The following is a 27,792-nucleotide window of genomic DNA, read 5'->3' as shown; positions in this document are numbered from 1 at the left end:
GGGTTGCGAGTTAGTGTAGATGCTATAACAGATATAATTTGTTTTAGCCATATTTAAAGTAAGAAGGTTATTTTTAAGCCATTCAGCTAGCAAAACCATGCCTTTTTCTGCATTTACACAAGCATTAATCCAATTTGATCCAGTAAAAACGATACAGGTGTCGTCCGCATAAGTGACAATTTTTGCGTTTTTTAGTGCTAGGTTACATAGATCATTTATATAAATGAGAAATAAGGTTGGACCAAGCACACTTCCTTGCGGGACACCGTAGTTTACGTTATCACTTTCACTTATGGTACCGTTAAGTTTTACTCTTTGGGTTCAGCCCGCGAGATAGTCCTTGAAAATGGAGAGTTGTGTGCCTCTAATTCCAATCTTTTCCAACTTGTGTACAAGGATGGGGATGGAAACAGTGTCAAAAGCTTTCTTAAGATCTATGAAACAAGATAAGCATTTTGTACCTTTGTCTAAGTGACTAATTATTGTTGAGGTTAGTGATTTTATAGCATCTTCGGTAGAGGTTCCATTTCGAAAACCGAACTGATTATTTGAAATAATGTTATACATATTTAGGTAATTTATTAGCCTAATATTTAAAAGCTTTTCTAATATTTTTGCTACAACAGTTAAAACGGAAATAGGTCTATAATTGTTGATGTCTTGTCTGTTCCCACCCTTATGTATAGGGACAGACTCTTTAAGTAAAAATGGAAATATGCCCTTTTCGAAACACAAGTTGGAAAGATGTGCAATGATTGGCGAAATCTCAATTTTAATAAATTTAATCAATTTTGTGGGGATATCGTCCCACCCAGGAGCACTATCCTGTTTTAGGTGGTCAATTATATTTATAACCTCCTCACAGTCCGTCTCCAAGAGACCAAAAGAGTAGGATTGACTAGGTAGGTTATGTAGGTATTTATCTATATTATCTTGTGATGTGGTGGCTTGAATATCATTTGCTAGTTGACTGCCGATTTCGGAAAAGTAGTTATTAATGTGATTAGCTGATTCGAGGATTGTAGGTTTTAAATCATTTAGTTCAGAATTTAAGTTACTATTTTTGCAATTACAAGTTATCGTTTTAATATTTTTCCATATTTTTTTATTATCATTCATTGCATTATTTATTAAATTTCTTTCGTAATTTTTTTAATTTTCTTAATTTTTTTATTTCAGAAATTTCTGTATCTGGAGTAAGTAATTTTTTTAATGATATTTGTGGGATCACTGCGAAAATGTTTTTGTAAACTATTACGATTTTTAATGCATTTCAAAATTCCTTTTGTCATCCAAGGTTTTATAGTACGCTGACTTTTAGGGATTTGTATAGTAGTGGAAGTTTCATTTAGGGATTCAATAATAAAATTTGTTAAGAAATACGTAATTATATTGGGGTCTGTGCAAAAAAGTAGATCAGGTAAATTTTTCTTATGTAAGTAAATTGCTGCCTTTTCAAAATTTAGTTTTTTTACTGTTTTGGATTATAGGTTTATTTACTTTTATTTTAGCTACTGATAGAAATGTTGTGTAGTGATCAGTTATAGTAGTGTGTAAGATAGATATGAATGCTGTATGTTTTTTTCTGTTTATTTTTAACATAAAGTGGTCGCTTTATTATGCCCGGGCAATATTCCATGGGAAGATAACATGTTAAGGTAAGTCATTCTTATTTCATGTAGTTGGTCTTTTGGGCTCGGTATTGTATTAATATTTATATCACCCGCTACAATAATATTGCATGATTTTATGGTACTTAAATGATTACAGAGTGATTTAATAAAGTTATCAGGGTTAGATATTGACGGAGACCGATATATACCGAGTATGGTGTGACTAAGTACGTCTACTTGTAGACAGGACGCATGGGTTAATTTTATTTCTTTAATTTTAGGTTTGAGTGTTTGTTTTGCATATATGACTGTACCGTCGCATTGATTAAGGTGAAAAGTAGTAAACCCGGAGCAGTAGTTATCTAAACTGGGTATTGGTTTTTTAGGGTCAAGATGGCATTCAGTTAGTACTATAATATCAGCGTCAAAGGTAAGTGTGGACATATTTGCCATAAAATCGTCGAAATTTTTGTAAATACTACGAATATTTTGAGCGATCACAGTAAGATCAGTTTTATTATTTTTATAATGATTAATTAGCTCTGTAGTATCACATTCTACTAATCGTGCTATGTTGAAATGGTCTAAGTCGGTAATAGCTTGAGCTGTGTCACACATTTATATATATATAAGTGAATACTCGGTGCGTGATGAGCAATAGGGTAATACTATCATGTTGGTAAGAGAAAATATATACGAGTGAATCTGTACTGTATTTTATAAGCGAACAAGGTTTTATACACACTTTATGCAATGCTACAGAAATTTCTTTAAGTTCATTATATATATAAATGATAACTGAATGTACACTTAAATATATTATTTTAGGCGTAGTATTCTTACATACATAATTATATACATAAGAGCGAATGTAATTGTATATTTACAAATAAGTAGTAACATGCAGGCTGATAATAATAAACAAGGTAAAGAAAAAAATTATAAATATCCGATAGTATAAGACTCGGATTCATTACGTCAGCGGTGCTATTCAAGTTTCTAGGTAATGTAATAAAAGTTTACACCGTAATATGTATATGACCTAATGTTATTATACGATTGTTTTGGTCAAAGCTTGTGTTGTTTTTTTTATTAAGTGCATTTTTTATCAGAGCGCCGTACACTGGATGGAGACAGTAATATATGGTTTGTGATTGACAAAATAGAGATATTATCCATACATATAATAAAACTGTAACTGAACATTGTCTGTACATTGAAGATATTTAAGAAAAAATATTGTAAGGGGTCTTTTTAGGGTCAATAGAAGCCAAAACATTTTTTTTTTAATTTTTGTCTGTCTGTCTGTCTGTCTGTCTGTCTGTCTGTCTGTCCGTCTGTCTGTCTGTATGTTTGTACGCGCATCACGCAAAATCTACCGAACGGATCTGAACGAAATTCGGCACAGATATAGTTAGTAACCTGGATTAGAATATAGGCTACTTTTTATCCTGAAATTCTATACCAAGGGGATGAAATAGGGGGTGCAAGTTTGTTTGGAACTTCGTCATTTTTGAATCGATATAAAAATCTATAAATAATTAATTATCATATTTATTATGATTGAAAAAATAGCATTTTATTGATTAAATTAATTATGCTTTGTTTATTTATTTAGTTCCCGTGGTTTAGATATTTATTTTTTGCCCACCCGATACGAGATGGCGCCTCATGAGAAATTAACACATAACACAATTGTAGCCGCTGGCAAAATTTTTAATCCATATATCCATACATATAATAAAACTGTAACTGAACATTGTCTGTACATTGAAGATATTTAAGAAAAAATATTGTAAGGGGTCTTTTTAGGGTCAATAGAAGCCAAAACATTTTTTTTTTAACTTTTGTCTGTCTGTCTGTCTGTCTGTCCGTCTGTCTGTCTGTATGTTTGTACGCGCATCACGCAAAATCTACCGAACGGATCTGAACGAAATTCGGCACAGATATAGTTAGTAACCTGGATTAGAATATAGGCTACTTTTTATCCTGAAATTCTATACCAAGGGGATAAAATAGGGGGTGCAAGTTTGTTTGGAACTTCGTCATTTTTGAATCGATATAAAAATCTATAAATAATTAATTATCATATTTATTACTAGCTGTGCCCGCGACTTCGTCCGCGTGGAATTTTTATTTTGAGCATCATTGAAGCCCACAAGGATGAATAATTTTCCCCGTTTTTTTTCACATAGTCCATTTTTTGTTTTCTCGTTAAAGTTGCAGCGTGATGTTATATAGCCTAAAGCCTTCCTCGATAAATGGTATATTCAACGCAAAAATAATTTTTCATTTCGAATCAGTAGTTCCTAAGATTAGCGCGTTCAAACAAACAAACTCTTCAGCTTTATAATGTTAGTATAGATTATGCAAAAAAATTGATGAACCTACGTGAGTGCTTGTTTGAGGATGCTATTCAATCACGCAAATTCTATTGGATGGATTTTGATGAAACTTACGTACACGGGAAGAATAATGCCTGGAATAGAACATAGTTTATTTTTCTTACAAAAGCAAAGCTCGGAAGCGCAGCTGTTAAAAAACGAATAAATTCTAAAGACAAAAAAAGGAAATTATAATAATGGAAAGTTAAAGTACCTATCTCTTTGTTTACAACATTTGCTGTCTTGCCCATTGGAGACATCACAAATTAACTGTCACAGCTGGTGACCCGCGAGCAAGCGACGTAGAGCTGTCCGTGTGAGAAGCAAATCGTCCTGAGGTCGACTCCGGCTGCTCCAAGTGTTTGACCTTGCGATTTGTTAATTGTCATCGCGAAACATATAGCCATTGGAAACTGTACACGCTTAATTTGAAATGGAAAATTGTTGGGAATGAGCGGAATGCGCGGTATAAAAACAATTTCACCCGCTGCACAACCAGTAAGAATTTTAGCTTCTACTATAATGTTATGAAGCGACACCACTTTAAGGCATTGTATCCATACATATAATAAAACTGTAACTGAACATTGTCTGTACATTGAAGATATTTAAGAAAAAATATTGTAAGGGGTCTTTTTAGGGTCAATAGAAGCCAAAACATTTTTTTTTTAATTTTTGTCTGTCTGTCTGTCTGTCTGTCTGTCTGTCCGTCTGTCTGTCTGTATGTTTGTACGCGCATCACGCAAAATCTACCGAACGGATCTGAACGAAATTCGGCACAGATATAGTTAGTAACCTGGATTAGAATATAGGCTACTTTTTATCCTGAAATTCTATACCAAGGGGATGAAATAGGGGGTGCAAGTTTGTTTGGAACTTCGTCATTTTTGAATCGATATAAAAATCTATAAATAATTAATTATCATATTTATTATGATTGAAAAAATAGCATTTTATTGATTAAATTAATTATGCTTTGTTTATTTATTTAGTTCCCGTGGTTTAGATATTTATTTTTTGCCCACCCGATACGAGATGGCGCCTCATGAGAATTTAAGAAATAACACAATTGTAGCCGCTGGCAAAATTTTTAATTAATTATATAATTAAAACTTCTTTTATTCATTGATTTAGTTTCGCCAGCACTAACTGTTTCACCACATCTTTGAGAAGAATTTTTTTTTATGTAGGCAGGGTTTGACGCGCCCCGCATCGGCGACGGTTGCCATGCTCCTCAAGATTAGCAGGAATAACACACATGTAGTAACGCCAGTACTTACCATTTCACCATTGATTTAGTTCCCGTGGTTTAGATATTTATTTTTTGACCATCCGATACGAGATGGCGCCACGAGAATTTAAGAAATAACGTGATTGTAGCCGCTGGCAAAATTAGATAGTACCGATGCTTGCAGCATCGGTACTTATTCGGTATAGTTCCTTAATTCACTTTCGGCATCTGGACTGCCCGCGCATACAATTGCTCTAAAACTATATATATAGACATTCCATTTTGTAATGGGACTGCCTTAAAGTGGTGTCGCTTCATAACATTATAGTAGAAGCTAAAATTCTTACTGGTTGTGCAGCGGGTGAAATTGTTTTTATACCGCGCATTCCGCTCATTCCCAACAATTTTCCATTTCAAATTAAGCGTGTACAGTTTCCAATGGCTATATGTTTCGCGATGACAATTAACAAATCGCAAGGTCAAACACTTGGAGCAGCCGGAGTCGACCTCAGGACGATTTGCTTCTCACACGGACAGCTCTACGTCGCTTGCTCGCGGGTCACCAGCTGTGACAGTTAATTTGTGATGTCTCCAATGGGCAAGACAGCAAATGTTGTAAACAAAGAGATAGGTACTTTAACTTTCCATTATTATAATTTCCTTTTTTTGTCTTTAGAATTTATTCGTTTTTTAACAGCTGCGCTTCCGAGCTTTGCTTTTGTAAGAAAAATAAACTATGTTCTATTCCAGGCATTATTCTTCCCGTGTACGTAAGTTTCATCAAAATCCATCCAATAGAATTTGCGTGATTGAATAGCATCCTCAAACAAGCACTCACGTAGGTTCATCAATTTTTTTGCATAATCTATACTAACATTATAAAGCTGAAGAGTTTGTTTGTTTGAACGCGCTAATCTTAGGAACTACTGATTCGAAATGAAAAATTATTTTTGCGTTGAATATACCATTTATCGAGGAAGGCTTTAGGCTATATAACATCACGCTGCAACTTTAACGAGAAAACAAAAAATGGACTATGTGAAAAAAAACGGGGAAAATTATTCATCCTTGTGGGCTTCAATGATGCTCAAAATAACAATTCCACGCGGACGAAGTCGCGGGCACAGCTAGTTAATAAATATAAGTAGCAGAACCAATAATAAGTGGCTAGGCTTAGTCACTTTTCCATTATAAGTAGTTGGATTTGGGCTTCGCTCTTTACCAGAATAACTGGTGAGTTGTCTTCTTTTCGCAGGTATACACGACCATATGCAGTCCAGCAGTACTTGTACGTTTTCGCCTTTGCCAGGTCCCGAGCGAGGAAGTGTAGGCGGGCAGCTTTGGCGGTCAATTTCTCAGCCACGAAAATTGGCGTGTCTTCCTGGGTGCGCATGCCCAAGTGTTTGGCGGATAACTTTGTTTTCTGTTTTGTGTTAAAGGCTTTACAGGACCTCAGAATATCATTTTTTACAAGAGTGGATTTGTTTCGACAATGATTGGAGTGTTTTTTATGTGTGAGTCACGCTTCCCTTGAATCCTGTGAATATCGCGGATATCTGATCTCTCGATTTTGCTACCTTCAGATTTGGACAGGTTTTCTGCAATAGAGATGAGGTCCTCCTTGGTTTCGTTTTGCTGTTTAGGCAAATTTTTTATTTCGAAATTGGTTTTTCTGCTTTCCTGCTGCGAAACTTCCAACTTCTCTTCTAATATAGGAATATATTTTCTATCTTCTCTAGATTTTTTTTCTAATGATTCAATTTTTTTCCTAAACTCCTCATTTTGTGTTGCTAGAAAGGCAACCGAGCTCTCAATATTGCTATTTATCTGCTGGATACTTTGTAAAGCAACTGTGTTTTTTTCAAATTCCCGCTTCTGAGAATTCATCAAGTTCGCAAACATACTTTGCATTTCTGCCCTCAATTTGGAAAGTTCACTACTGTGGTCATCCTTTCTTCTTCGTTTAAATCTGGTCGATATATAGTTAGGAGGGGTGTCTTGGGGCTGGGAACCACCGCAGTCAATTTCAGTATCCGATAATGATTTATCCATATTTAAGTTCCGTCTACCAGATGTCTTGTCTCCCATTTTTTTGGTTAAAAACGCACTATGTTCTTTAGTCTCAGAATGCTTCCACTACAGCGCTAGCAAGTACCAGGATATCATAAAACACACGGAGCAGCCAGTCACTGTTGAAGTTAATTTAAGTATTTTGGAAAAAATTGATGGGAGCGAGGTGGTATATCAATCCATAAATACAGTTTTAGATAGTACCGATGCTACAACTTATCCGGTAGAGTTCCTTTATTCACTTTCGGCATCTGGACTGCCCGCGCATACAATTGCACTAAAAGTAGGCATTCCAATTATGTTGCTACGCAACTTAACCCCGCCGAAACTTTGTAATGGGATTCGTCTTAAAGTGATGTCGCTTCAGAACAATATTATAGAAGCTGAAATACTTACTGGTTGTGCAGCTGGTGAAATTGTTTTTATACTGCGCATTCCCCTCATTCCCAACAACTTTCCATTTCAATTTAAGCGTGTGCAGTTTCCAGTGGCTATATGTTTCGCGATGACAATTAACAAATCGCAAGGTCAAACGCTTGGAGCAGCCGGAGTCGACCTCAGGACGAATTGCTTCTCACACGGACAGTTCTACGACGCTTGCTCACGGGTCACTAGCTGTGACAGTTTATTTGTGATATCTCCAATGGGCAAGACAGCAAATGTTGTATACAAAGAGATACTTTAACTCTCTATTATTATAATTTCCTTTTTTTGTCTGTACTGCGCTGTTTTCCCTCTAGATAATAAGGTGGCAGCTATCCCCGAAGACGCAACAGCTAACGCTATCTTTCCTTGCCTTCTGACCTCAGCCAGTAATAAGCGAGTCAAAAAGGTTTTGCCTGTACCACCAGGCGCGTCAAGGAAAATTGTTTCACCCTGCTCTTCGTTAACACTTCTCAATACGTTGTCAAACACAGACTTTTGCTCATCGGAAATCATCCCAATACCATTATTTACGATCTCAGCCATTGCAACAGCGTCATAACTTGTATCTGCTGAATATTTGCGACTCACTTGTGGATCGTCAGAGGTTTCCTGTGGTTCCGGAAGACCGTAGTGACTCAAAGAATGGCCATCAATTGATAAGACAACATCTTGAAGCGAACAAAGGCAATGATTGATAACTCTTTCATCAGATACAGTTACATTATCTCCATAAGAATTTTTAATTAATTAAAAAATTTGCCAGCGGCTACAATCGTGTTATTTCTTAAATTCTCATGAGGCACCATCTCGTATCGGGTGGTCAAAAAATAAATATCTAAACCACGGGAACTAAATAAACAAAGCAAATTGAATTAAATAAATAAAATGCTATTTTTTTATAATTTTTTTTAATCATTATCCATACATATAATAATTAATTATTTATAGCTTTTTATATCGATTCAAAAATGACGAAGTTCCATACAAACTTGCACCCCCTATTTCATCCCCTTGGGATAGAATTTCAGGATAAATAGTAGCCTATATTCTAATCCAGGTTACTAACTATATCTGTGCCGAATTTCGTTCAGATCCGTTCGGTTGATTTTGCGTGATGCGCGTACAAACATACAGACAGACAGACGGACAGACAGACAGACAGACAAAAATAAAAAAAAAAAATGTTTTGGCTAATACTGACCCTAAAAAGACCCCTTATAAATTTTTTTCTTAAATATCTTCAATGTACAGACAAAGTTCAGTTACAGTTTTATTACATGTATGGATGGATTCGAGTGCTTGTGTCAGGATAAACGGAGCGCACACTGAGTGGTTTAAGATTAAGAAAGGCGTTAGGCAAGGATGTGTTGCGTCACAGTGGCTGTTCAACCTATTTATGGATAGTTGTTTGACAGATTTGAAAGAGTCTGAAAGTGGATAAAGGATGAATGTGTTACTCGTCAAATGTCTGCTCTATGCCGACGATCAGGTTATACTGGCGTCATCAGCGGAGGAGTTACAGGAGATGGTAAACTGTATGCATGAAGCTTTAAAAGAGAAAGGAATAAAAGTGAACGTAAGTAAAACTAAAACACTGGTTTTTGAAATGGAGAAAGAAATGACAGCATGTAATATTTTGATTGGAGGAGAAAAAATTGAGCAAGTGAAAGAGTTTGTATATCTAGGATCAAAGTTTACATCAGATGGCAAGTGTAATAGTGATATTGAATGGAGAGTGAACGCGGGGAACATAGTGAATGGAGCTTTGCATGCCTTTATGAGCAGTCAGAAATTATCCAAAAAGGCTCGACTGGCTGTGCATAGGGGCGTGTTGGTCCCGACATTAATGTATGGGAGTGAAATTTGGGTATGGCAAAAGAAGCACGAAAGCAGAATAAATGTAGTGGAAATGAGAGCGTTAAGGAGTATAATGGGTGTGCAATTGAGTGACCGGATAAGGAACAGCGTGATAAGGAAATGTTGTGATGTGAAAGAAGATGTAGTTACAGGAATAGAAAAGGGTATGTTAAGATAGTTCTGTCATGTGGAGAGAATGAATGAAAGCAGGTTGACTAAGCAGAAATACAAGGAGAGTGTGGAGGGAAAGGTCGGAGTGGGAAGACCTAGACGAACGTATCTTGATCAAATTAAGGACGTCCTGGTAAAGGGTCAGGTCAAAAGTACCTGAAACCGCCGAGCTTGCATGAAGAGAGTTATAGTGGATGAAGCGAAGGAAGTATGCAGAGATCGTGGCAAGTGGAAAGAGGTAGTCTCTGCCTACCCCTCCGGGAAAGCGGCGTAATTTTATGTATGTACTAGCTTTTGCCCGCGGCTTCGCCTGCGTTAATTTCGCTTCCATAAAAAGATTGCTTAGATAAAGAGCCTTGCATTGACATAAACTAATATTATGCAAAAAAAAAATAGATGTACGGTCGCGTTCATAATTGCAGTCATAGTTCGCAAAACTTTATAGCTTGCACCGCTGCTATCACTCACACATTCACACAAATAACACAATAAACAACAAGCGGTGAAACGTTGGGTAACGCGCCATCAAGAAGAGGGTAGTGTAAAAAGTCGCCGCGCAGCGGCCGTCGTCCGCTAATAATCAACACAGCGACAGCCACACAGTGGAGATCCATGGTGGAACAGCACGAAAATAGTGGCTTCATACCGACCAGAATATTTGCGTAACAGTTCGACACATTAGTGGTTACTGTTCGTTGAGTTTGCATCGTGAGGGACTACACCACAGACAGCCAGCAAGAAAGCCGTATTTATCCGAAATAAATAAGCAAAGACGTTTAGAATTTGCTGGGCAGTAAATAGATAGATAGATAAAACTCTTTATTTATATACTTACTATATAAATAAAGAGTTTTATCTATCTATCTATTACGCAGTATTTGGATTTTACCTGGAAAGAAGCGATATTTACGGACGAAAAGTTCGTTTATGTCATCACTACACGGTAGGCTTCATTTATGGCGAAGAAATGCAACTCGGTATGAAGAAAAAAATATTGTGCCAAATATGGAGTCTGGACACATATCTGTAAATATGTGGGGCTGGATGAGTGCTGCTGGACCTGGGGAACAGGTGTGGATAGCAGGACGCGCTACAGCTGCTCATTATGTGCAAGTGCTGGAAGAAACCATGTTACCAACTGTGCGGTATATTTATCCGATTGATGATATGCCAACAATATCATTTGTGTCCTGTGCATCGAGTCCATATAGTGCGTGAAACTTTCTGCCAGTTTATATTAAAACTACTAATTACTTAGATAGTATTTAAGGACAGCTTCAATATCTTTTCTTTATGAAAACGAATAATTAAGCTGTAACCTTAATAACAGGAGATAAGTAGATGATACAATTAGTGTAATATGCTGTATGTATAGCTTTATATAATCATCAATATGTAAACAAAGCTATAGGTAAACTGTTTCAATAAAATTTACTAATTTTAATTATTGAATGTTTTATTTTCTCCCTCTTGTTTAATATTTCTTGCTGATTTCCGTGTTTGAAGACAACTTTCCGTGTTTGTAATTCTTAGATATCAGTTAGTCAGTCAGTTACTTAGTTCAAATGGCACCTTGAAACATTAAAAATTGTCAGTAACACAATTTTTTTTTAATAGGCAGAAAAAATCCTTGAATAACTTCGAAATCCAAGTAACGCTAGTAACTAGAACAAGCAAGTGTGAGCAAGCGAGATTATCTAATATATCTTAGATCTCACTTGCTCACACAAGTAATAAAATTGCTACCCAATAACTTTCAAAGGAACCACTACCTATGTTAGGGTCGTGTGCAGATAAACTTTCAACCTTATTGAAATGTCATAAGTCTGGCAGTCGCAGGCTTCCCTCTATAGGCAAATCTTATGCAAATAATGAGAGACGACGATATCTCGATCGACAATTATCGGGCCCAGTTCGGCTATCGTTGATTACCGTCTCTTTCTGTTTTGTTATGTTATATGTCATAGAATAAAAAACTGTTTTACTTGGTAATCATTGGTATTAAAGACCGTATTCATTTAATGGAATATTTATTCTTTTTAAATATGCAAGTGTGTGTGTATCTATTGGATCCACAGTGCACGCTATTTTAACCCGTAAGAATTTTAAAACTATGACTGCAGATATGAACGCGATCGTACCTACGTGAGTGCGTGTTTGAGGATGCTATTCAATCACGCAAATTCTACTGGATGGATTTTGATGAAACTTACGTACCCGGGAAGAATAATGCCTGGAATAGAACATAGTTTATTTTTCCTACAAAAGCAAAGTCCCGGGGCGGAGGTGTTAAAAAACTAATAAATTCTACAGACAAAAAAAGGAAATTATAATAATAGAGAGTTAAAGTATCTCTTTGTATACAACATTTGCTGTCTTGCCCATTGGAGACATCACAAATAAACTGTCACAGCTAATGACCCGCGAGCAAGCGACGTAGAACTGTCCGTGTGAGAAGCAATTCGTCCTGAGGTCGACTCCGGCTGCTCCAAGCGTTTGACCTTGCGATTTGTTAATTGTCATCGCGAAACATATAGCCACTGGAAACTGCACACGCTTAAATTGAAATGGAAAGTTGTTGGGAATGAGGGGAATGCGCAGTATAAAAACAATTTCACCAGCTGCACAACCAGTGTATTTCAGCTTCTATAATATTGTTCTGAAGCGACATCACTTTAAGACGAATCCCATTACAAAGTTTCGGCGGGGTTAAGTTGCGTAGCAACATAATTGGAATGCCTACTTTTAGTGCAATTGTATGCGCGAGCAGTCCAGATGCCGAAAGTGAATAAAGGAACTCTACCGGATAAGTTGTAGCATCGGTACTATCTAAAACTGTATTTATGGATTGATATACCACCTTGCTCCCATCAATTTTTTCCAAAATACTTAAATTAATAGCAGCTGCTTGCTCATTTTTGGGTGTTAGGAATGCTCGCTCGCATATCCAAGAATCCTCGTGATGAATTATTTGAGATAGGTTTGAGATATAAACGAAATGAATAAGTTCCTCCACCGAAGTAACTACTTGACAGAGGTTCTCTGGCAGAGTCACCAATCCGTTCGATTCAGGCAACGTACCATAACCGATTTTTAATAATACATCTGAGAATTCTTGCGCTCGAGGATTACCACCCATATTCTCCCATATTACGTGTTAGACTTAATTTCCTAACCTGAGGCCAGAGTATGGAACGTTTGAGACATGCGCTTACTTCATCAGCTCTAGTACCTCGGCTTATGACGGGTAGAGTCTGGTGGAAATCACCACAAAATAATACAGTGGTACCTCTCATAATGTGATTGTTTCGCCGGATATTTTTAAGCGTACGGTCGACTGCTTCCACTGCTTTTTTATGAGCCATGGTGCATTCGTCCCAAACGATTAGGCTACATTCTGCTAGTATTTTTGCTTTGTCGCTGTTCCGCGACACTGCACTGCACAAACTGGAGTCTCATTTATATCCAGGTCCAAAGGGATCTTGAACATAGTGTGCGCTGTTTTCCCTCTAGGTAATAAGGTGGCAGCTATCCCCGAAGACGCAACAGCTAACGCTATCTTTCCTTGCCTTCTGACCTCAGCCAGTAATAAGCGAGTCAAAAAGGTTTTGCCTGTACCACCGGGCGCGTCAAGGAAAAATGTTTCACCCTGTTCTTCGTTAACACTTCTCAATACGTTGTCAAACACAGACTTTTGCTCATCGGAAATCATCCCAATATCATTATTTACGATCTCAGCCATTGCAACAGCGTCATAACTTGTATCTGCTGAATATTTGCGACTCACTTGTGGATCGTCAGAGGTTTCCTGTGGTTCCGGAAGACCGTAGTGACTCAAAGAATGGCCATCAATTGATAAGACAACATCTTAAAGCGAACAAAGGCAATGATTGATAACTCTTTCATCAGATACAGTTACATTATCTCCATAAGAATTTTTAATTAATTAAAAAATTTGCCAGCGGCTACAATCGTGTTATTTCTTAAATTCTCATGAGGCGCCATCTCGTATCGGGTGGTCAAAAAAGAAATATCTAAACCAAGGGAACTAAATAAACAAAGCAAATTGAATTAAATAAATAAAATGCAATTTTTTTATAATTTTTTTTAATCATTATCCATACATACAATAATTAATTATTTATAGCTTTTTATATCGATTCAAAAATGACGAAGTTCCATACAAACTTGCACCCCCTATTTCATCCCCTTGGGATAGAATTTCAGGATAAAAAGTAGCCTATATTCTAATCCAGGTTACTAACTATATCTGTGCCGAATTTCGTTCAGATCCGTTCGGTTGATTTTGCGTGATGCGCGTACAAACATACAGACAGACAGACGGACAGACAGACAGACAGACAAAAATAAAAAAAAAATTGTTTTGGCTTCTACTGACCCTAAAAAGACCCCTGTTAAATTTTTTTTTTTATATCTTCAATGTACAGACAAAGTTCAGTTACAGTTTTATTATATGTATGGATATGTATCAGACAGGTAGAAAACAAAACATTTATTTTCAAATCTTTTATAATCAAAAACAATTAGATATTTAAGAAAAAATATTGTAAGGGGTCTTTTAGGGTCAATAGAAGCCAAAACATTTTTTTTTTAATTTTTGTCTGTCTGTCTGTCTGTCTGTCTGTCTGTCCGTCTGTCTGTCTGTATGTTTGTACGCGCATCACGCAAAATCTACCGAACGGATCTGAACGAAATTCGGCACAGATATAGTTAGTAACCTGGATTAGAATATAGGCTACTTTTTATCCTGAAATTCAATACCAAGGGGATGAAATAGGGGGTGCAAGTTTGTTTGGAACTTCGTCATTTTTGAATCGATATAAAAATCTATAAATAATTAATTATCATATCCATACATATAATAAAACTGTAACTGAACATTGTCTGTACATCCATATATCCATACATATAATAAAACTGTAACTGAACATTGTCTGTACATTGAAGATATTTAAGAAAAAATATTGTAAGGGGTCTTTTAAGGGTCAATAGAAGCCAAAACATTTTTTTTTTAAATTTTTGTCTGTCTGTCTGTCTGTCTGTCTGTCTGTCCGTCTGTCTGTCTGTATGTTTGTACGCGCATCACGCAAAATCTACCGAACGGATCTGAACGAAATTCGGCACAGATATAGTTAGTAACCTGGATTAGAATATAGGCTACTTTTTATCCTGAAATTCTATACCAAGGGGATGAAATAGGGGGTGCAACTTTATTTGGAACTTCGTCATTTTTGAATCGATATAAAAATCTATAAATAATTAATTATCATATTTATTATGATTGAAAAAATAGCATTTTATTGATTAAATTAATTATGCTTTGTTTATTTATTTAGTTCCCGTGGTTTAGATATTTATTTTTTGCCCACCCGATACGAGATGGTGCCTCATGAGAATTTAAGACATAACACAATTGTAGCCGCTGGCAAAATTTTTAATCCATACATCCATACATATAATAAAACTGCAACTGAACATTGTCTGTACATTGAAGATATTTAAGAAAAAATATTGTAAGGGGTCTTTTTAGGGTCAATAGAAGCCAAAACATTTTTTTTTTTAATTTTTGTCTGTCTGTCTGTCTGTCTGTCCGTCTGTCTGTCTGTATGTTTGTACGCGCATCACGCAAAATCTACCGAACGGATCTGAACGAAATTCGGCACAGATATAGTTAGTAACCTGGATTAGAATATAGGCTACTTTTTATCCTGAAATTCAATACCAAGGGGATGAAATAGGGGGTGCAAGTTTGTTTGGAACTTCGTCATTTTTGAATCGATATAAAAATCTATAAATAATTAATTATCATATCCATACATATAATAAAACTGTAACTGAACATTGTCTGTACATTGAAGATATTTAAGAAAAAATATTGTAAGGGGTCTTTTTAGGGTCAATAGAAGCCAAAACATATTTTTTTTTAATTTTTGTCTGTCTGTCTGTCTGTCTGTCTGTCTGTCCGTCTGTCCGTCTGTCTGTCTGTATGTTTGTACGCGCATCACGCAAAATCTACCGAACGGATCTGAACGAAATTCGGCACAGATATAGTTAGTAACCTGGATTAGAATATAGGCTACTTTTTATCCTGAAATTCTATACCAAGGGGATGAAATAGGGGGTGCAAGTTTGTTTGGAACTTCGTCATTTTTGAATCGATATAAAAATCTATAAATAATTAATTATCATATTTATTATGATTGAAAAAATAGCATTTTATTGATTAAATTAATTATGCTTTGTTTATTTATTTAGTTCCCGTGGTTTAGATATTTATTTTTTGCCCACCCGATACGAGATGGCGCCTCATGAGAATTTAAGAAATAACACAATTGTAGCCGCTGGCAAAATTTTTAATTAATTATATAATTAAAACTTCTTTTATTCATTGATTTAGTTTCGCCAGCACTTACTGTTTCACCACATCTTTGAGAAGAATTTTTTTTTATGTAGGTAGGGTTTGACGCGCCCCGCATCGGCGACGGTTGCCATGCTCCTCAAGATTAGCAGGAATAACACACATGTAGTAACGCCAGTACTTACCATTTCACCATTGATTTAGTTCCCGTGGTTTAGATATTTATTTTTTGACCATCCGATACGAGATGGCGCCACGAGAATTTAAGAAATAACGTGATTGTAGCCGCTGGCAAAATTAGACAGTACCGATGCTTGCAGCATCGGTACTTGTTCGGTATAGTTCCTTAATTCACTTTCGGCATCTGGACTGCCCGCGCATACAATTGCTCTAAAAGTAGACATTCCATTTTGTAATGGGACTGCCTTAAAGTGGTGTCGCTTCATAACATTATAGTAGAAGCTAAAATTCTTACTGGTTGTGCAGCGGGTGAAATTGTTTTTATACCGCGCATTCCGCTCATTCCCAACAATTTTCCATTTCAAATTAAGCGTGTACAGTTTCCAATGGCTATATGTTTCGCGATGACAATTAACAAATCGCAAGGTCAAACACTTGGAGCAGCCGGAGTCGACCTCAGGACGATTTGCTTCTCACACGGACAGCTCTACGTCGCTTGCTCGCGGGTCACCAGCTGTGACAGTTAATTTGTGATGTCTCCAATGGGCAAGACAGCAAAGAGATAGGTACTTTAACTTTCCATTATTATAATTTCCTTTTTTTGTCTTTAGAATTTATTCGTTTTTTAACAGCTGCGCTTCCGAGCTTTGCTTTTGTAAGAAAAATAAACTATGTTCTATTCCAGGCATTATTCTTCCCGTGTACGTAAGTTTCATCAAAATCCATCCAATAGAATTTGCGTGATTGAATAGCATCCTCAAACAAGCACTCACGTAGGTTCATCAATTTTTTTGCATAATCTATACTAACATTATAAAGCTGAAGAGTTTGTTTGTTTGAACGCGCTAATCTTAGGAACTACTGATTCGAAATGAAAAATTATTTTTGCGTTGAATATACCATTTATCGAGGAAGGCTTTAGGCTATATAACATCACGCTGCAACTTTAACGAGAAAACAAAAAATGGACTATGTGAAAAAAAACGGGGAAAATTATTCATCCTTGTGGGCTTCAATGATGCTCAAAATAACAATTCCACGCGGACGAAGTCGCGGGCACAGCTAGTTATTCAATATTATAAGATTTTTATGCTTTACACTAGCTGGAAGAATCTTACATATTTTAAAAAGTAGATAATAATCTTTTTTAACTTTATTTTTAGTTTTACTATTGACCATAAACTTTAGAAATCTAATTTGATTTTTTTTTCTATTTTATCTAAATTGGTTTTAAATGTAAGTCCATAACAATCAAGAGCATAGCTAATTATAGGTTCTACTAGTGATAAATATACACATTTTAAGATATTCCTAGGAACTTTGAAACTTAAGTGATAAAATTTACTTAACAATATTCTAAACTAGCTGTGCCAAGGATGAATAATTTTCCCCGTTTTTTTTCACATAGTCCATTTTTTGTTTTCTCGTTAAAGTTGCAGCGTGATGTTATATAGCCTAAAGCCTTCCTCGATAAATGGTATATTCAACGCAAAAATAATTTTTCATTTCGAATCAGTAGTTCCTAAGATTAGCGCGTTCAAACAAACAAACTCTTCAGCTTTATAATGTTAGTATAGATTATGCAAAAAAATTGATGAACCTACGTGAGTGCTTGTTTGAGGATGCTATTCAATCACGCAAATTCTATTGGATGGATTTTGATGAAACTTACGTACACGGGAAGAATAATGCCTGGAATAGAACATAGTTTATTTTTCTTACAAAAGCAAAGCTCGGAAGCGCAGCTGTTAAAAAACGAATAAATTCTAAAGACAAAAAAAGGAAATTATAATAATGGAAAGTTAAAGTACCTATCTCTTTGTTTACAACATTTGCTGTCTTGCCCATTGGAGACATCACAAATTAACTGTCACAGCTGGTGACCCGCGAGCAAGCGACGTAGAGCTGTCCGTGTGAGAAGCAAATCGTCCTGAGGTCGACTCCGGCTGCTCCAAGTGTTTGACCTTGCGATTTGTTAATTGTCATCGCGAAACATATAGCCATTGGAAACTGTACACGCTTAATTTGAAATGGAAAATTGTTGGGAATGAGCGGAATGCGCGGTATAAAAACAATTTCACCCGCTGCACAACCAGTAAGAATTTTAGCTTCTACTATAATGTTATGAAGCGACACCACTTTAAGGCAGTCCCATTACAAAATGGAATGTCTACTTTTAGAGCAATTGTATGCGCGGGCAGTCCAGATGCCGAAAGTGAATTAAGGAACTATACCGAATAAGTACCGATGCTGCAAGCATCGGTACTATCTAATTTTGCCAGCGGCTACAATCACGTTATTTCTTAAATTCTCGTGGCGCCATCTCGTATCGGATGGTCAAAAAATAAATATCTAAACCACGGGAACTAAATCAATGGTGAAATGGTAAGTACTGGCGTTACTACATGTGTGTTATTCCTGCTAATCTTGAGGAGCATGGCAACCGTCGCCGATGCGGGGCGCGTCAAACCCTACCTACATAAAAAAAAATTCTTCTCAAAGATGTGGTGAAACAGTTAGTGCTGGCGAAACTAAATCAATGAATAAAAGAAGTTTTAATTATATAATTAATTAAAAATTTTGCCAGCGGCTACAATTGTGTTATTTCTTAAATTCTCATGAGGCGCCATCTCGTATCGGGTGGGCAAAAAATAAATATCTAAACCACGGGAACTAAATAAATAAACAAAGCATAATTAATTTAATCAATAAAATGCTATTTTTTCAATCATAATAAATATGATAATTAATTATTTATAGATTTTTATATCGATTCAAAAATGACGAAGTTCCAAACAAACTTGCACCCCCTATTTCATCCCCTTGGTATAGAATTTCAGGATAAAAAGTAGCCTATATTTTAATCCAGGTTACTAACTATATCTGTGCCGAATTTCGTTCAGATCCGTTCGGTAGATTTTGCGTGACGCGCGTACAAACATACAGACAGACAGACGGACAGACGGACAGACAGACAGACAGACGGACAAAAATTTAAAAAAAAAATGTTTTGGCTTCTATTGACCCTAAAAAGACCCCTTACAATATTTTTTCTTAAATATCTTCAATGTACAGACAATGTTCAGTTACAATTTTATTATATGTATGGATTATTATATGTATGGATCTTCAATGTACAGACAATGTTCAGTTACAGTTTTATTATATGTATGGATGTATGGATTAAAAATTTTGCCAGCGGCTACAATTGTGTTATGTCTTAAATTCTCATGAGGCGCCATCTCGTATCGGGTGGGCAAAAAATAAATATCTAAACCACGGGAACTAAATAAATAAACAAAGCATAATTAATTTAATCAATAAAATGCTATTTTTTCAATCATAATAAATATGATAATTAATTATTTATAGATTTTTATATCGATTCAAAAATGACGAAGTTCCAAACAAACTTGCACCCCCTATTTCATCCCCTTGGTATAGAATTTCAGGATAAAAAGTAGCCTATATTCTAATCCAGGTTACTAACTATATCTGTGCCGAATTTCGTTCAGATCCGTTCGGTAGATTTTGCGTGATGCGCGTACAAACATACAGACAGACAGACGGACAGACAGACAGACAGACAGACAAAAATAAAAAATAAAATGTTTTGGCTTCTATTGACCCTAAAAAGACCCCTTACAATATTTTTTCTTAAATATCTTCAATGTACAGACAATGTTCAGTTACAGTTTTATTATATGTATGGATATGGATATATGGATTAAAAATTTTGCCAGCGGCTACAATTGTGTTATGTCTTAAATTCTCATGAGGCGCCATCTCGTATCGGGTGGGCAAAAAATAAATATCTAAACCACGGGAACTAAATAAATAAACAAAGCATAATTAATTTAATCAATAAAATGCTATTTTTTCAATCATAATAAATATGATAATTAATTATTTATAGATTTTTATATCGATTCAAAAATGACGAAGTTCCAAACAAACTTGCACCCCCTATTTCATCCCCTTGGTATTGAATTTCAGGATAAACAGTAGCCTATATTCTAATCCAGGTTACTAACTATATCTGTGCCGAATTTCGTTCAGATCCGTTCGGTAGATTTTGCGTGATGCGCGTACAAACATACAGACAGACAGACGGACAGACAGACAGACAAAAATTTAAAAAAAAATGTTTTGGCTTCTATTGACCCTTAAAAGACCCCTTACAATATTTTTTCTTAAATATCTTCAATGTACAGACAATGTTCAGTTACAGTTTTATTATATGTATGGATTAAAAATTTTGCCAGCGGCTACAATTGTGTTATGTCTTAAATTCTCATGAGGCGCCATCTCGTATCGGGTGGGCAAAAAATAAATATCTAAACCACGGGAACTAAATAAATAAACAAAGCATAATTAATTTAATCAATAAAATGCTATTTTTTTCAATCATAATAAATATGATAATTAATTATTTATAGATTTTTATATCGATTCAAAAATGACGAAGTTCCAAACAAACTTGCACCCCCTATTTCATCCCCTTGGTATAGAATTTCAGGATAAAAAGTAGCCTATATTCTAATCCAGGTTACTATCTATATCTGTGCCGAATTTCGTTCAGATCCGTTCGGTAGATTTTGCGTGATGCGCGTACAAACATACAGACAGACAGACGGACAGACAGACAGACAGACAGACAAAAATTAAAAAAAAAATGTTTTGGCTTCTATTGACCCTAAAAAGACCCCTTACAATATTTTTTCTTAAATATCTTCAATGTACAGACAATGTTCAGTTACAGTTTTATTATATGTATGGATATATGGATTAAAAATTTTGCCAGCGGCTACAATTGTGTTATGTCTTAAATTCTCATGAGGCGCCATCTCGTATCGGGTGGGCAAAAAATAAATATCTTAACCACGGGAACTAAATAAATAAACAAAGCATAATTAATTTAATCAATAAAATGCTATTTTTTCAATCATAATAAATATGATAATTAATTATTTATAGATTTTTATATCGATTCAAAAATGACGAAGTTCCAAACAAACTTGCACCCCCTATTTCATCCCCTTGGTATAGAATTTCAGGATAAAAAGTAGCCTATATTCTAATCCAGGTTACTAACTATATCTGTGCCGAATTTCGTTCAGATCCGTTCGGTAGATTTTGCGTGATCCGCGTACAAACATACAGACAGACAGACGGACAGACAGACGGACAGACAGACAGACAGACAAAAATTAAAAAAAAATGTTTTGGCTTCTATTGACCCTAAAAAGACCCCTTACAATATTTTTTCTTAAATATCTTCAATGTACAGACAATGTTCAGTTACAGTTTTATTATATGTATGGATTTACTGCATATGTAATTGACATGTTGTGTCCAGGAAAAACGATCGTCTACAATAACTCCAAGGTAGGTTATATAATTTACACGATCTATGGGTTCACAAGTACAGTATATATTTTTGTTATGAATACAGGAATAAGAATGAGCTGTTATAGGCAATGCTGATGGTTGTTTGGAAAGATCAATATAGGGAGAGTGTATTATCATATATTTAGTTTTAGAGGCATTCAATAGAATTCCGTTGTCGAGCGACCACTTAACGACCGCGTCCACATCACATTGTACCAAAGATAGGAGTTCCGCCAGGTCAGCGCCGGCGAGCAGCATGCAGAGGTCATCCGCGAACATGTGCGCTGTGCAGTGCTGCAGTGCACCACACAGGCTGTTAACGTGCATTAGGTAGCTCACGGGACCACACCCCGAGACCTGCGGTACCCCGCAGCGTACCGCCGTCATCGCGCTGAGCGCATCTCCAACCCTGACACGATATGAGCGCCCGGTTAGATAGTCGCGGAACCAGTCGTTAAGTGGCTTGTCGACTCCACATTCGCTCATAGCTTTCAAAAGAGTATCTGTACCTAGGGTGTCGAACGCTTTTTTATAATCAAACAATACTGCAACAACAATTTTTTTTATCTGCTAAATGTGAATTGATTTCATCTGTAAAAATGGACAATAATGAGCTAGTACTTTTACCCTTCTGAAAGCCATGTTGACAGTCATTTAAAATATTATTTTGTGATAAATAAGATCCGAGTTGAGTTGTTATGCTCTTTTCAATTATTTTGTCTATCCATACATATAATAAAACTGTAACTGAACATTGTCTGTACATTGAAGATATTTAAGAAAAAATATTGTAAGGGGTCTTTTTAGGGTCAATAGAAGCCAAAACATTTTTTTTTAATTTTTGTCTGTCTGTCTGTCTGTCTGTCCGTCTGTCTGTCTGTATGTTTGTACGCGCATCACGCAAAATCTACCGAACGGATCTGAACGAAATTCGGCACAGATATAGTTAGTAACCTGGATTAGAATATAGGCTACTTTTTATCCTGAAATTCTATACCAAGGGGATGAAATAGGGGGTGCAAGTTTGTTTGGAACTTCGTCATTTTTGAATCGATATAAAAATCTATAAATAATTAATTACCATATTTATTATGATTGAAAAAATAGCATTTTATTGATTAAATTAATTATGCTTTGTTTATTTATTTAGTTCCCGTGGTTTAGATATTTATTTTTTGCCCACCCGATACGAGATGGCGCCTCATGAGAATTTAAGACATAACACAATTGTAGCCGCTGGCAAAATTTTTAATCCATATATCCATACATATCCATACATATAATAAAACTGTAACTGAACATTGTCTGTACATTGAAGATATTTAAGAAAAAATATTGTAAGGGGTCTTTTTAGGGTCAATAGAAGCCAAAACATTTTTTTTTTTAATTTTTGTCTGTCTGTCTGTCTGTCTGTCCGTCTGTCTGTCTGTATGTTTGTACGCGCATCACGCAAAATCTACCGAACGGATCTGAACGAAATTCGGCACAGATATAGTTAGTAACCTGGATTAGAATATAGGCTACTTTTTATCCTGAAATTCTATACCAAGGGGATGAAATAGGGGGTGCAAGTTTGTTTGGAACTTCGTCATTTTTGAATCGATATAAAAATCTATAAATAATTAATTATCATATTTATTATGATTGAAAAAATAGCATTTTATTGATTAAATTAATTATGCTTTGTTTATTTATTTAGTTCCCGTGGTTTAGATATTTATTTTTTGCCCACCCGATACGAGATGGCGCCTCATGAGAATTTAAGACATAACACAATTGTAGCCGCTGGCAAAATTTTTAATCCATACATCCATACATATCCATACATATAATAAAACTGTAACTGAACATTGTCTGTACATTGAAGATATTTAAGAAAAAATATTGTAAGGGGTCTTTTTAGGGTCAATAGAAGCCAAAACATTTTTTTTTTTAATTTTTGTCTGTCTGTCTGTCTGTCTGTCCGTCTGTCTGTCTGTATGTTTGTACGCGCATCACGCAAAATCTACCGAACGGATCTGAACGAAATTCGGCACAGATATAGTTAGTAACCTGGATTAGAATATAGGCTACTTTTTATCCTGAAATTCTATACCAAGGGGATGAAATAGGGGGTGCAAGTTTGTTTGGAACTTCGTCATTTTTGAATCGATATAAAAATCTATAAATAATTAATTATCATATTTATTATGATTGAAAAAATAGCATTTTATTGATTAAATTAATTATGCTTTGTTTATTTATTTAGTTCCCGTGGTTTAGATATTTATTTTTTGCCCACCCGATACGAGATGGCGCCTCATGAGAATTTAAGACATAACACAATTGTAGCCGCTGGCAAAATTTTTAATTAATTATATAATTAAAACTTCTTTTATTCATTGATTTAGTTTCGCCAGCACTTACTGTTTCACCACATCTTTGAGAAGAATTTTTTTTTATGTAGGTAGGGTTTGACGCGCCCCGCATCGGCGACGGTTGCCATGCTCCTCAAGATTAGCAGGAATAACACACATGTAGTAACGCCAGTACTTACCATTTCACCATTGATTTAGTTCCCGTGGTTTAGATATTTATTTTTTGACCATCCGATACGAGATGGCGCCACGAGAATTTAAGAAATAACGTGATTGTAGCCGCTGGCAAAATTAGACAGTACCGATGCTTGCAGCATCGGTACTTGTTCGGTATAGTTCCTTAATTCACTTTCGGCATCTGGACTGCCCGCGCATACAATTGCTCTAAAAGTAGACATTCCATTTTGTAATGGGACTGCCTTAAAGTGGTGTCGCTTCATAACATTATAGTAGAAGCTAAAATTCTTACTGGTTGTGCAGCGGGTGAAATTGTTTTTATACCGCGCATTCCGCTCATTCCCAACAATTTTCCATTTCAAATTAAGCGTGTACAGTTTCCAATGGCTATATGTTTCGCGATGACAATTAACAAATCGCAAGGTCAAACACTTGGAGCAGCCGGAGTCGACCTCAGGACGATTTGCTTCTCACACGGACAGCTCTACGTCGCTTGCTCGCGGGTCACCAGCTGTGACAGTTAATTTGTGATGTCTCCAATGAGTAAGACAGCAAATGTTGTAAACAAAGAGATAGGTACTTTAACTTTCCATTATTATAATTTCCTTTTTTTGTCTTTAGAATTTATTCGTTTTTTAACAGCTGCGCTTCCGAGCTTTGCTTTTGTAAGAAAAATAAACTATGTTCTATTCCAGGCATTATTCTTCCCGTGTACGTAAGTTTCATCAAAATCCATCCAATAGAATTTGCGTGATTGAATAGCATCCTCAAACAAGCACTCACGTAGGTTCATCAATTTTTTTGCATAATCTATACTAACATTATAAAGCTGAAGAGTTTGTTTGTTTGAACGCGCTAATCTTAGGAACTACTGATTCGAAATGAAAAATTATTTTTGCGTTGAATATACCATTTATCGAGGAAGGCTTTAGGCTATAAAACATCACGCTGCAACTTTAACGAGAAAACAAAAAATGGACTATATGAAAAAAACGGGGAAAATTATTCATCCTTGAGGGCTTCAATGATGCTCAAAATAACAATTCCACGCGGACGAAGTCGCGGGCACAGCTAGTTTTACAGATAAGTTAATTAGTCTAGCTATAACGGGACTTACTCTTTCAGATATTAACTTCAGGTCACACATGCGTACGAGATCGCTTCCAGCTGATTTTTTCGCATCCATTTTATCTATAATACCTTTAACTATTTTTGCATCAACTGGTTGCCATCTCATACACCTGTCCGACTTATATACATAACTTGTTCGATTTAGCCATTTATATTTACAGTCATGTTTAATTGAGTCTATCTCTTTAGAAAAAGTTCTTGCAAACTCATTACATATATATTCAGTACCACCTTGGATCCTCATACTATTAACTATATTTGTATCTAAAGATTTTTTACTCTTCCCTAGCATACTATTTATTTTTTCCCAAATTTTCCTAATATTCTTGTTACAATCTATAATACACTGTTTATCATAATTATTCCTGGATTTAGCTATCGCCTTATGACATTTATTTCTATATTTGGTATAAATTAGTCTATTTATCATATTATTTGGTTCTTTGCTCCATATTTTAAACAGTCTATCTCTTTCTAATATCGTCTTTTTTTATATTTCTGTCACCCAGTTTTTATTTCTCATACTATTATTAATCACTATGTTTTTTTAACATTAACTATATATGGTAGTAAAAATTTCGCATAAAGCAGTGTACAATTTTATAGGGCAGTCAATTGTTAACAGGTGTTGAAAATCAGTAGCTAAAAGTTTTTCCCTGACTAGGCGATTATCTAACACGCGGCGCGCAGCAGTGGAGGGACCCGCGGCGCCCGGCCCGCCTGCGTTATCTTTGCATTTTATCAATACAGTCACATAATAGTGATCCGATATTTTATGTTCAATTACCGCTGAACAAATTGCAGCTGAACTATGTCTAGCATATATATGATCCAAGCATGATTCTACTACTTTACCATTAAGTATTTCCTTTCTTGTTATATCATGAATAGTAGAATTAGTAAAACCATATTCTGTCATTAAATAGTAATAATAGTAATAGTAATAGTAATAAGTAGGTAATCACATTGTTATCTTGACTGTTCAACAAATTTATATTTATATCTCCACATAATATTACTTTGGAATTAGTTGGTAGACTATTTAATAACATATTAAGTTCTGATAAGAATTGTACAGTTTTATCTTTTTTATTAACTTTTGGAGGTCTGTAAATAGAAATAATATGTAACTGCTCACCTGCAATATTTAACGTTATGTAAACACATTCTGCCGCGCTCATCGCCAGCGCAGGCGTTGTCGCGCTATCTACCTCCTGCTGGACCAATCCCGCGCAGAATTCAGAATTTAGGCAGAGAGTCACTATTACTGCGATAGCGCGTAAGATCCTGGGAGTGGTATTTAGCAATAATGACGTCAGGATTTTCAGTACTAGCGATAGTGAAAGTGGTTGGACTAAGTGTTTCAAAAATTTTATATGGTCCGTCGCGGCGTGGGAAGCATTTAGACGTAAGGTTTTGTGAGCCTTTGCTCAACAGGTGAGATTTTAGTAACTACCTCAAAATTTTCTGATGGTCGGCGAGATGCATCAACATATTGTTTCGTTTTGTCCTGTTGGGATTCCACGCGTTCACGAATCGCTGACAACGAACTGATAAATTTTCTAAGGTAAGGCGTAATTTGTGGGACAAAATTACCTTTGTCTAAAATTGTGCGGAGGTCATGTATGACCTCGGTGGGAGACCTCATTTCCCTGGCAAATGTGAGGTATACCGGCGTTTGTTTAGTGGTTCGACATTTTGCACCGTTCATGGTAAACCTGATTAAAGGTTACTTTTTGGGCCAGGAGGTATGGTCTTCTTCGACGAGATGAGCCTCCATTGCCTTCAAATCGCGGTTTTTACGCTCCGCAGGATTAGACTCCGGGTGGTAGAGAGGAACAAAATTTTGTTTAATATGGAGCACTGTCATGCACTGTCGCATGACAGCGGAAATAAATTGTACTCCGTTGTCTGAAATGATCCTGCGAGGTAGTCCGAATCTCAGAAATTATTCCTCGATGAGGATTTTGGCACACGCTTCGGCTGTGGCATCTTTTAAAGCATATAGTCCATCGAGTTGCTGTGTCTTCTACTAATAGGATCAATCGCTCCCCCTGGTCTTCTTCCGGTAAGACCTGGTCTCCTTCCGGGCCAAACAAGTCAATGGCCAACACTTCGTTACGTTGGTTCATAACGGGGGTTTGAAGTAAACCAGGTGGCTTGGAGTTATTAGCTTTGTAGCGTTGACAGTGGATGCAGGCTTTGACATAATCGGTGATTATTTTCCGCATCCCTGTGAAATAAAACAACTGAGCTACCTTTTGATAAGTTCTATCAATACCTTGATGACCAGCTGTTGAGGAGTCATGTAACTCCTTCAAAATATCTGCAACTTGGCTGGCCGGAATGACTAGTGGAGGGGTTTCAGTGTCAGAATCTGGATTAAAACGGTACAAGACTCCCTGATCCATTAAATAGCCTCTAT

The 27,792-nt window shown here is 36.0% G+C and overlaps 1 protein-coding gene across 1 annotated transcript; it reads right to left on the bottom strand.

The window, feature by feature from the left end:
• Nucleotides 1-321: 321 nt before the first annotated feature.
• Nucleotides 322-22,188, bottom strand: LOC132904086 (uncharacterized). The gene is made up of 2 exons (XM_060954010.1): nt 21,642-22,188; nt 322-434 (listed from the first exon to the last, which is right to left on the bottom strand). Exons 1-2 carry the CDS (start codon nt 22,186-22,188, stop codon nt 322-324), a joined length of 660 nt encoding a protein of 219 aa, XP_060809993.1.
• Nucleotides 22,189-27,792: the final 5,604 nt, after the last annotated feature.

The sequence above is a fragment of the Amyelois transitella genome, chromosome W, assembly GCF_032362555.1.
Source record: "Amyelois transitella isolate CPQ chromosome W, ilAmyTran1.1, whole genome shotgun sequence".
Taxonomy (NCBI): domain Eukaryota; kingdom Metazoa; phylum Arthropoda; class Insecta; order Lepidoptera; family Pyralidae; genus Amyelois; species Amyelois transitella.
This window is presented reverse-complemented; position numbering and strand designations above follow the sequence as displayed.